Genomic DNA, 11,782 nt, shown 5'->3' with positions numbered 1-11,782 from the left:
GTTACATTTTAATTTTATTACCGTGGGAAACATCTTTGCTTTTATCTTAACTTTTACGCTAAGTAAAATCAACGATGTTTATAATATTTATTAAATTATTAGTTATCATTTCTCATTACATATTTCATACTTGTGTGCGCGCGTTTGTTGCACGACCTTTTTTTTTTAAATATTCAAAACATTTAGCAAATAATTAGTTGTCGGTGAAAAGGTAATGGACTGTTTATCAATTAGTTAAAAATAATTTATTACCATTTTACACTTAAATCAGGATTATACCAAATTTATAGGGTTGGTGCGAAACGCTAAGGAAAGAAATAGTGGTCTGGAATCAGCTGTTAGGCTTTAACCAGACAATAGTATTAACTAAATATACCCCTCATATTTCTAAATACATCTAGCGGTGTGATCTCATTAGCAGATTGATGTATTTGGTGATGGTCATCCTTCCAAACAAACGTTTTGAATTGAAATCTCTCCTGGCTATTCTTAAATTTTGTTAAACGAAAAGGAAATATCACGACTGGAAGATACTGTTTATGTTCTTAGTGTTTTGAATATATATATATATATATATAACTGTAAAAATTATAAAAAAGTTATAATACTGAGATCTAGAAGCCGTATTCAACATGGAATTGGAAGATGGAAAAGTTGAAGAGTTTGACATCTCTATTGCTCCCTTACTTGGGCAATAGTGAAAGAGACTTTCCATTGCACCCGCAGGCACACCATTTCTCATGCCCAAAAAGCCGAAATGAAGTTAGACATCTGGGGTTTCATGAAGTGTCAGAGCCATTAAGGGGCCTAGTCCAAAATCACATAAGATTTTTTCTTTTTAACTCCATTAAATTATAAATTTGTTCCATTGAATGAATTAAATATATTAAACACAGGTTCAAAATATATTAAAAATCTTAAATTTAAATTTTATTTTAAAATTCTCATAAATATTTACACGCACTCTTATTTTTAGGACCATAAATTTTATTATCTCAACACACACACACACACACACACACACACACACACACATATATATATATATATATATATATATTTGTATTTCATATCGGTCAAATTTTTTGCCCCACTAACTTGATGTTCTAGCAGCACAGCAGTGCCACTAGTTTCATGGTGCCCAAAAATGCTCAAATATTAATGAAATTACTTCTAGTTACCTGCTTCATATAGTATATGTGAAATAACTCGAGTATAATAAAGAATTAAAATGCAAATTCTTGCCAACGCTAAAAGAACTGATCTGGCTTTAGTGAACTTTTCTTGATTCATATACTTTATTCTGTTGATTGTTAGTACTTAACAGCTGAAATTGTTAACGTGCGCGTATCCCTTGCCTTTCAAGTTTCAATGAACTGTTGATCTTTGATCATTGAAAAGTTATTAAAGCTTCATTTTTTATGCTTTGATTTATCTACCAATTTATGATTCGTTCTTTCAATTCAAAAGGTTCATATTTGGTTAGAATAATGAAAATGAAATGGAAAAGGAAACAAAAAGAGAAGTGAATGCAACGGGCAATACAAGTGAAGCAAAACCAATCATCTATCTCATTTGTTTTAAACTCAACTAGTTAGAATGAAGACAATATATTGATATAATACACATACAAATTGATCAATTGTGATGATGTAGATCAACACATATATGCGAGCGCCCTTATTTTTTTTAAAACCGATACGCTCTTAAGTTGTGGGGTTTAAGAGAGTTATTTTGGCTTAAAGTGTGTTTGCATGGAAAAAAAAAATGAGGGCACCCGCATATATGTATGAACATGTTCAACTTTGTCAAAAAAATGTAGGCTTCTAAATACTAAAAGATAAAAAAAAAAAAACAAGTGTATTGAATTTTGTATTTTTCTTATCTTTTAACTCCGCATGAAATTCACATTTTAATATTTGCACTTACAAAGTTATATATATATATATATATATATATATATATATATTCTGCACTAACGAAGTTATATATGTATGTATGTATGTATCTATGTATGTATGTATATTGGACTGTCTATTTCTACTGCTACTGTACTATCCTTTCTACATTCATCTTCTAACCAAAAGTCTAGATACCAGAAAGTCCATTACCCGGTTCTAAGCGCAGAGCCCTATGCGATTACAAGAAACATGCTCGAGCTTGGAAACATGCCTCATGAAGCAGTTACTAATCTTTAAAAAATTCATGGACACATAACGACCCTCAAGCAAGGTAGCATAACTAACATAGTAATTTCCTCTCCAGAGATAGCCAAAGAAGCATTACACTAATACGATCAAGCCTTATCTAGCTGAACAATGCAAATTTATTCATGCCCGAAAGGTTTTTAGGGCGACAAATTGATGTGAAAGTAATGGTAAGTGACGCCAACATCAAGCGGACCATGAATATATATGCATATCATTATATGACTGAATGCTAGAAGTACATAACATTTCATAATTTTGTGAACCGGTCTGCTCCTTTTGTTGATCATCAGAAGTTCATTGCAAATTGCAATACAGTCGATAGATAGTTCTTGAAAGAAATTTTTGGTTATGCCGCCCCTTAAATTCTCTTGTTAACTTCTGGGAACAAAGAATGCTAATAAGAGCAGTTATATTGTGCTCAGCATATGATATCTGCTGACTGCAATTCACATGTCAGATTCTTTCGACTCTGCCCCATACAATCAAAACGCTCAGAGAAACTGAGAAAGCCACCACTTTATAAGTCTCTAGCTAGTTAGCAACGATACACCATTTTATTTATTTATTTATTTTTTGGCCTCAAATTATTCAGCTGATTAACTAGAAGAGGTGAAATAGGAAGCCCATTTTGCCTTGCAAATTAAAACCGAGTGATAAATAAATAAATTCATAAAACATCGATACACAGCAGGGACAAAAAAGTACCTTATTACCCAACGAATCGATCCCATCTTATACCCCACTGTCAACTGTATCAACCAACAAATAAGCACAAAATCAATTCAAAAGGTTTTAGAAGGCTTTATAGTATACACACTGGTGGTGAACTTGGGGTAAGAGAATATCAAACTTATAGAACAATGCAGCTTCAGTGAAAAGGTTTCTTTTTTGTTTCATTTGTGTGTGTGGGGGGGGGGGGGGGGGGGGTTCAATATTTCCCGTTTGATTAACATTTGATAACCAATCAAAATTTTTCATCAAGCTCTAATCACGAATTAAGAAATTCAAAAGTATAGAACGAGTAACTAATATAAACTAGAATAAAAGAGCGCCTAAGACAAGCTCCGGTTTGAAATCTGACTCAAGTATGAACATGTACCCTGGACCCCACACCGACGTGGCCCAAAACCAGGAGGACTAGGTACACCGCTTGTACGAATATTTTAAGTTTCAATCTCCTTTTAAAGACGCAAAAGCGGAAAGCCCCACTTCGCAAGTCATCAGATCAAACCGCTGACAGCACATGAACTATGAAGACCATATTACTAAATCTAACGGTGATCGCGCTCCTGATCACCGTCGTAGCGTCAGATACCCCTGCAACGGCGTACACCAATCACACTGTCGGTGGCCCCGCCGGCTGGTCCTTCGACGCCATAAATAACATCTCTGCCACTAACTACTCCTCTTGGGCTGCTAACCAAACCTACAACCTTGGAGACTACCTCAGTAAGTTTCTTTTTCTCAGTAAGTTCATTTCAAATGACTTTCTTTTTCCTTTTACCTCTTTCTCCTTTTTTTTTTTTCACAATTTTCTCACGATCCAAACAGTTTTCAACACGAACACTAACCAGACGGTGATCCAAACCTACAATGAGACTACATTTAGCAGCTGTACAACCGATGACGCATCGGACGATGATACCTTCCACTACAACGGTGGCGGCAATGAGTTTGGTCAAAATGTGACTATTGCTGTCCCGTTGACTACGACGGGTACTAACTACTTCTTCTCGGACGCTGAAGATGGCTTGCAGTGCCAGCGTGGCGTGGCTTTTGAGATCTCCGTCAATCGCGGCCTCGGCTTGCCTCCTAGCCTCAACCAGCCGCCTCCGCCTCCTTACATCGAGCCGCCCGGTCCCGAAACTTCTCAGATGACGCCGGTTAATATCAACGGTGGATCACCGGAGATAGATAATAGTGCGCTTAGGAGTGTTGCTAACATGCGCTTTCTATTGTCTCCGCTGCTCATTGGCGTTACCAGTCTTCTTCTAGCCTTCTAGAGGGACGGTGCGAAGTCGGGGATAGGAGCGGTATTTTGGTTTTTTATTTCTTGTCGTGTAGTGGAAGGGTATGTTTGACTTTTTATTTACATTTGTTTTGGTTTGGATGTGTTTGGGTGCAGTAATAGAGTGAGCTTTACCACGGATAGGAGGCATTGAGAATATTCTTTGGCACTGTTATTTTTTTTATATTTTCACTGTTTCTCAATTTGGATTTTCAAACAAAAATGTTAAGTGAGAAAAATGATTGTAGCCATTCATTTTCTTTCTTTGTTGACAGTCCCCGACATGTAAAATCAATAACTAATTATTAACACGTGATATGGATATGCCTTTTTACGGGATTTTATTGCACATCCTTATCATTTGTCTTTAATGCTCTTCGATTTTCTCGCTTCATGGTTTCCTATTGCGTGGCGTGAATCTGACGTCTTATTACAAAAGACCATCATGCCGTTGCAAGAACGATAGTTTGAAGGAAGTAATATAAGAATTTAGCATAACGGACGTAAAGGAATAGTGTTTCCAGCAAACAGCATAGCGGAAAAACCAAGGCGATCCCTTTCAGTTACGTTAGTCTGATAATCACGAACCAACAGATGATAAAAAATTTATGTACATACAAAGTGAAATTTAAGAAAAAAGAAAAAAAAAAGAGAAATTTGGTGCAATAATGACGGATGTTATCAACCTAAACTATATGAGCATGCCTTTCGGTGAAGCGGAAAGGCAAACAAAATTTAGTTATAGTGCATAACAACATTATTCAGACGATTGCAGAATTGCAGATCCCAGACTAAAGAAGGTAAAAAGAGGAAAGGAAAAAAAAACAAAAACAAAAACAAAAACAAGAAAATGAGAAAGTACGGGGGCACAAGTACAAAATTCCCAATTTTTTTTAGGAAAGAGATATTTCTAACAGCTCAGTAACCGACAGACGTGCAACTAACTAAGTAATTAATGCTTGCGTGAAATTCAATGTCGACAGACGTGTGGCGGGGGGAGTTTCTTTCTCTATTTGATTGGACCTCTACACAATCACTGAGCATCACATTCCCAACTTCAGATTCAATGCCCGCTTTTATCTTTCTTATTGCTTTCTTACCAATCTCGTGGAGCGAATGCCAACTCCCAGTGTCTGGATGAAGACATGACAAATTTGGGGCGAGAAACCGAAACGAAAATATCAACGGATTAACGTTTAGTGAGAGAGAGAAGATGGAGGCAAAGTTATAAAGTGTGCCCGCTGGGATCGACGTTTCGTTTATTTATTAATTATTTTTATTTTATTTATTTTTCAGAAAGTCGTCTTTTTCTGATCCGCAAAATACATATTACAATTTCTTGTGGCCTGAGTCTCTCCAATTTCGCACTGTAAGTCTCTCTCGGTCTCTCTTTCAGGTCTCTAAGATGTAAAATTATTTGATATTTGTTCGATATTTTCTAGGTTTTGACTTCTATGGATTTTCTTTGCTAAAATAAAGCGTAACTCTGTTCGGATTTCAGGAAAATGGGGTTAATTTCTGGTGTTTTCATGGGAATGATCTTCGGGATCGCATTGATGGCTGGCTGGCGGCACATGATGAGATACCGAAGCACCAAAAGAATTGCAAAAGTACTTCTGTTTTTTTATTTTTTCGATATTTTAGCGAAACCAGTCGGTTTTATTTGTTAATTTTTGTTTGGAAAATTTCACTCAATTAGTTTCTGTATTTTTCCTTGCTTGTTCGATTGATTGAATGTGTCTGAAAATTTGAACATTCGGGAAGATTTATCAACTGAACCTCTTTTGAATCAAAATTGTAATAGTAGAAATTGTCACCATCACTGTATCTTTAATTTTTGTGGCTGCGTTTTGCCTTAAGTTCTATGTCTGGTTATTGCTGTATTGAAAGTTTTGAACCATCTAGATGTGTGTTTGTATGACCATAATTCATTGTATTTATTCTTCATACAGGCAGCTGATATCAAAATTCTTGGGTCCCTTAACAGAGATGATTTGAAGAAAATCTGTGGCGACAATTTTCCTGTATGGATATCATTCCCTGTTTATGAACAGGTTGGTGAAATTTCAGTTGATCAATTGATGTTTTATCTTTTGGTTTGTCCTGTATGGTTCTTATGTTAACCTTTCTTTCTTTGCGCTACATAGAATCCTTTTTTCCAATATTATGCAATAATCTTCAGTTGTATGACACTATGACTATTGTTTCCAAAAGGTCACTTTGCTAGTTTGCTAATGTTTTTGTCAATGTTAAGAAATGGTATATGACCTAAAGATTTATTAGATTCGTGAACAATTCAATTTGCATCACAATGAATTTATAAAAATTGTATCTAAGACAATTCAATTTGCATCACAACTAATTAATAAAAATTGTATCTAAGCTCTAATTCTTATTTATTTATGTTGCTTTCTGTTTCATGTTTCATGAAAGTATGCCTTTTTCTCTTTTTTTGGAATTATTTTGATTGTTAGAATTTGCTTTAGTGTCAAGTGTAGCTCATAGCACCTTACTTGTGGGCTCTTTCAGGTGAAATGGCTGAACAAGGAATTGAGTAAATTATGGCCATTTGTTGCAGATGTAAGCCTCTGGTTTTTCTCGAAATTTAAATGTACAATAAGATGCTTACTTCTTTCAGCTATTCTTATAGCCTCTTTTGTACCGGTCAGCATGTTATGACTCGTGACTATTTCATAAATTTTCGACTTCCTCAAACTTGGTGTACCCTGGAGCCCTTAATTTTCAATAATGAAGTGTAAGAATTTTACTATTGTAAGATGAGAGAAATTATGCAAAAGAAGGCTAGGAAAATGAGGAGGACCTACATCACAGGATACCATTCTATGAATGATATAATAACACCTGAATGTTCATGTTTATTGTAGGTGTTAAAACAAATTGTCTTTTCTACTGTTATACAGGAGGTAGGGAAAAATATTGTGCTGTAGTTGGTAGATTTTATGTGTTTGCGTTGGCAGGTTCTATTTAGTTGTTCGACAAAAAAGGTATTTCTTGCGAGAAATGAAAATTTTATTAGTGAAAAGATGCCGAAACTGAAATGAGGAGGGAAACCGAAAACAAAGAGAGAAATAGAGATTAGAATAAAGCAAATAGATTTGCCTTATGCAAATTTGTTTCAATCTCTGAAATGTTAAATTCAACCTCGTTGTCTGTGTTTGTTTTCAGGCAGCAGAATTGGTGATAAAAGAATCTGTTGAACCATTACTGGAAGAATACCGACCTCCGGGTATTACTTCTTTAAAGTTTAGCAAATTGTCCCTTGGCAATGTGGCACCCAAGATTGAAGGTATACTTCACCCATGGAAATATTTTTGTCATCTGGTTGTGTTTCCACTCTTCTTATTTTCTTGTCAGTTCCTTCTTAAGCACTTATGCTTGGATAATTTCTTATTATGCAGGCATCCGTGTTCAGAGTCTTAAGCAAGGTCAAATTACAATGGATATTGATTTTCGGTGGGGTGGTGATCCAAGCATTATTTTAGGTGTTGAAGCTGCAATGGTTGCTTCAATACCCATCCAAGTAGGTGTTTGATTTTACAGAAGACTATCTCATGTCATATCATGTTTTTTTTTCCTTCCTTTGTATTTGGAGTCATACCATTCAAGAGGTTATTAATTTGGATGTTGCCATGGTGCCTTATCCTACAGTTGAAAGATCTTCAAGTTTTTACTGTTATACGTGTTATCTTCCAACTTGCTGAAGAGATACCCTGCATTTCTGCTGTTGTTGTTGCTCTACTTTCTGAGGTACATTTAAAACAACTGTAGTAAGATGTGTTAATATATTCAAATGCCTCTGATTCTTCAACAATTGTACGAATCTTAGCTTTGGACTATAACTGGTCCCAGAAAAAGTTCATATATTGTTGATGGTCTTGTTAGTATTTTGAATGTTAGTGACTGTTTCCACAATTTATCAGATGTCCCTTTGTTTTAAGGACAAGCTTTTGAATTTGTTTAAAATGTAAAGGGAAGTTGGGAAACGAAATTTTGTATTTGATGTATTTGTATTTTCAAAGAAGCCAATATCCACAACAGAACTGAATTATATGAATTAATGGGTGTATTAGAAAAGTTCCATACATATTCTGAATTGACTAATTCTCATGTACATTCAATCAGCCAAAGCCAAGAATTGACTATACACTGAAGGCTGTTGGTGGAAGCTTGACAGCCATTCCTGGAATTGCAGATATGATCGATGTAAGTTATATTCTTTGTAATTTTTCTGATTTTATTTTTAATATTTCCTTTTCTTTTCTTTTTTTAACTCAGATTCGTGATTCTGCTTTTGTCACAATTGTTAGGATACTGTGGATTCAATCATCACAGACATGCTTCAGTGGCCTCATAGAATTGTTGTTCCGATTGGCGGTATACCTGTGGATACTAGGTAATTTGTCATCAGCTATTTTTGTTCTCACTTTTTGCTGGTCACACATAATATTGGAATATGGCAAAAGTTTCTGAATTTTGAGTTGGTTCACATATTTATGCCTGCATTATGCCTTAATTTTCTGGTGTTTGGTTCACATATTGATGCTTGGACCTCGGAGGATCTATTTTCGGCTAACCTGATATAAATAGGAAAAAATAATCATTCTTCCTCTTAATGTTTTGAGTTGTTTGGCATATGGTAAAGCCTCAATGTAGTTAATTTAATTTATATTCATGATGTTTGGTGTATTATTATAGGGATGTTAAGTAGTTTTCTTTTTCTGAAAAATAGTCTGATACAACATTCCTTTTGTTATCCAGTGAATTAGAGCTTAAACCTCAGGGGAAGGTTGCAGTGACCATAGTGAAAGCGAATAATTTGAAGAACATGGAAATGATTGGGAAATCTGATCCATATGCTGTTGTGCATATCAAGCCGCTATTCAAGGTTAAAACGAATGTCGTAGACAACAACCTGAATCCTGTTTGGAATCAAACATTTGAGTTGATTGCAGAAGACAAAGAGACTCAGTCACTTATCTTTGAGGTTTATATTTTCTTGCTGTTTTTCCCTGCTCAGTGGGTGCCCATTTTAAATTCTGAATATGGTGCCGCTTTGTCCAATATGCATCTAATATACATTTATAAATATCTACGAATTTGCATCTATATTTCTGGTGGGCAAATACTTTAATTGTCATGAAGATTTGAGATGGTTCGTCCATAATGCTAGAGCTTGTTAATACTATGACTGAACCGTAAGACCTGTTGTGTGGCCTCTACATGTTGCATTATATACGTATAAAAATTTGGGAGTTGTGATAATTGAACATGTTTCAAATAGAGCTACGCAATTTTAACTTCAACATAGCCCATCTACCTAGGGTTGAATTCTTTTGTGCTACTGAACTCCATCTGCATGAGCTTAAATTTTCCATTTGTTGAACACATTGTGTGTATCCATCATTTTTTTTTCCTTTTCAGTAATTCTAAAGCCACAAACTTCAATTGATGTGGCATAACAATATTGGTTGGATGAAAACACATGGCCCACGTGATTTATTTTCATTCTTTTGTGTTTTCATCCAATCAATACTACTTATGCCACACCAGTTTGTATGATACAGGTTGTACAATGAGTTTGTGGCTCTAGCATCGGTACGGGAGTCTTTATATTTTTTTATGTAATATTAACTCTTGCAGAGTAAAAGTGCTATAAAGTTGGTTTCCCTTGCTGCAAATGATGTTTCTTTACTCCTGAAATAGGTTTTTGATAAGGACATTGGGCAAGATAAGAGATTGGGAATAGTGAAACTGCCCTTGATTGATCTCGAAGCAGATACTCCAAAAGAGGCTGAATTGAGACTCCTACCGTCACTTGATATGCTGAAAATAAAAGATAAGAAGGACAGAGGAAGCATTACTGTAAAGGTAGGTGCTTCTAAACATAGCTTTAATCTCTTTAAGTAGGTTGTTTTAGATACCAATGTAAATACTATATCGTTCATTATGCTGGTAACTAGATATTGGTTTACTTCATGCTGTTGCTTTTCAGTTCATGAGAATCCTCTTTGCTAATAGACTTCTTCTCTTGTATGTGTGTTATGAATCCTTTATTCTTTATAAGAACTTGTTTGCTGTCTTGTTTGTAACTTTTTTATGTGAGGAAGGATTGCATAATGAATTTTCTAAATGATGCCAAATGTGTCGGCCTTTCTTAGAGAGATGGACTTGCGATTGCCCATTAGTAGTTGTCTCCCACAACAAGGTGGACTTCTGAGGTTTGAGTTGTGGTGGTATCTTCACTTCAGAGCTTTAGATTGTTTTCTGAAAAGTGAAATCCTTTTTCAGGGTGCTATCTGGTGGAATTTTTCTTGTTTCTCTCTACTCTGTATTAGCGTATTTTATTGGTTATTTTTACCCTGGAGTTATCTGGTTTATATATATACTTCAGGTACTATATCATGAATTTAACAAGGAGGAGCAGTTGTCTGCTCTAGAGGAAGAGAAGAGGTTCCTAGAAGAAAGGAAGAAACTGAAGGAAGCAGGAGTTATAGGAAGCACAATGGATGCAATAGATGGAGCAGCATCCCTGGTGGGCTCTGGTGTTGGAATGGTGGGTACTGGTATTGGTGCCGGTGCTGGGCTTGTGACCGCCGGTGTTGGTACTGGGGTTGGACTTGTTGGGAGTGGCTTTGGAGCTGTCGGCAGTGGCTTGAGCAAGGCTGGAAAGTTTATGGGCCGAACCATCACTGGGCATTCCAGCAAAAGGAGCGGCACGACAACTCCTGTCAATAGCGTCCAAGAAAACGGTGGAGCTAAGCCAGTGCAGTGAATATTGTCCAAGAAAATAGTGGTACAAAGCCTACTCCGGTGCCACTTCTCAAAAACGTGAAATTTGGCCCACTGTTTGTACTTTAAATTTTAGGTTGAGAGATTTCATTTTAACCCTCGTATATCTCTAGTAGTTTCTACAGTGCGAGTCTTCTGCTGTTTGGAAATTGATTATCATCCGAACTTCATTTACCTTGTCCTCTCCGTTCGGGTCCCCGTATACACGGATCTGAATATGTTGTTATAGACCATCAAACATTTAACATTGTACAAAAAGGAAGTTCAGTTTTTCAAGTTCTAAATTCGTAAAGAAGGTGGTTTGGTTTTATTTTTATTTCATATCTACGTGGATTAATTGAAATCCGTCAACTTAGTATAATCGCTCGTAGCTCGCTTGCCAATTCTCCTGCTCCCTCTGGTCAAAGCCAATATTCGCTCTCGTGAGTTAGAATCTTGAACAGGGAACGAACAACCTGTCATTTCTCAGATCCATCTACTGTATACAAATTAAAACACCACAAACAAGACCCCATCCAATGGAGAGTAAGCTACTTTCTGTCGGCGATGATCTCACGTAGTTTGATCCCGTGAACATAAAATATCATAACTTTATCTGTGACACGTGGTGCAACACGAAGGTCGTATCGTAGCCAATCTTTAGAAAAGAATAATATAATTTTCATTATATAGTTACGAGTAATCTTTTGGGTCCAGGATCTTTTTATTACTGATATTACTTATATTTATAATTAGATAATCACTGTAATTAGTC

General features: G+C 35.8%; 2 protein-coding genes across 2 annotated transcripts; both read left to right on the top strand.

Annotated features, from left to right (window-relative positions):
* Positions 1-3,350: 3,350 nt before the first annotated feature.
* Positions 3,351-4,562, top strand: LOC102610743 (blue copper protein). The gene is made up of 2 exons (XM_006490894.3): positions 3,351-3,659; positions 3,762-4,562. The coding sequence occupies exons 1-2, from the start codon at positions 3,461-3,463 to the stop codon at positions 4,211-4,213; spliced, it is 651 nt and encodes a 216-aa protein (XP_006490957.1). The 5' UTR covers positions 3,351-3,460; the 3' UTR covers positions 4,214-4,562.
* Positions 4,563-5,188: 626 nt separating this feature from the next.
* Positions 5,189-11,344, top strand: LOC102611044 (calcium-dependent lipid-binding protein). Its single transcript, XM_006490895.4, has 12 exons — positions 5,189-5,587; positions 5,720-5,828; positions 6,171-6,272; positions 6,748-6,798; positions 7,405-7,525; positions 7,638-7,759; positions 7,888-7,986; positions 8,362-8,442; positions 8,547-8,632; positions 8,998-9,223; positions 9,943-10,107; positions 10,631-11,344. The coding sequence occupies exons 2-12, from the start codon at positions 5,724-5,726 to the stop codon at positions 11,009-11,011; spliced, it is 1,539 nt and encodes a 512-aa protein (XP_006490958.2). The 5' UTR covers positions 5,189-5,587; positions 5,720-5,723; the 3' UTR covers positions 11,012-11,344.
* Positions 11,345-11,782: the final 438 nt, after the last annotated feature.

The sequence above is a fragment of the Citrus sinensis genome, chromosome 3, assembly GCF_022201045.2.
Source record: "Citrus sinensis cultivar Valencia sweet orange chromosome 3, DVS_A1.0, whole genome shotgun sequence".
Classification (NCBI taxonomy): Eukaryota; Viridiplantae; Streptophyta; class Magnoliopsida; order Sapindales; family Rutaceae; genus Citrus; species Citrus sinensis.
The sequence above is the reverse complement of the archived record's forward strand: the minus strand, read 5'-3'. Positions and strand labels throughout refer to the sequence as shown.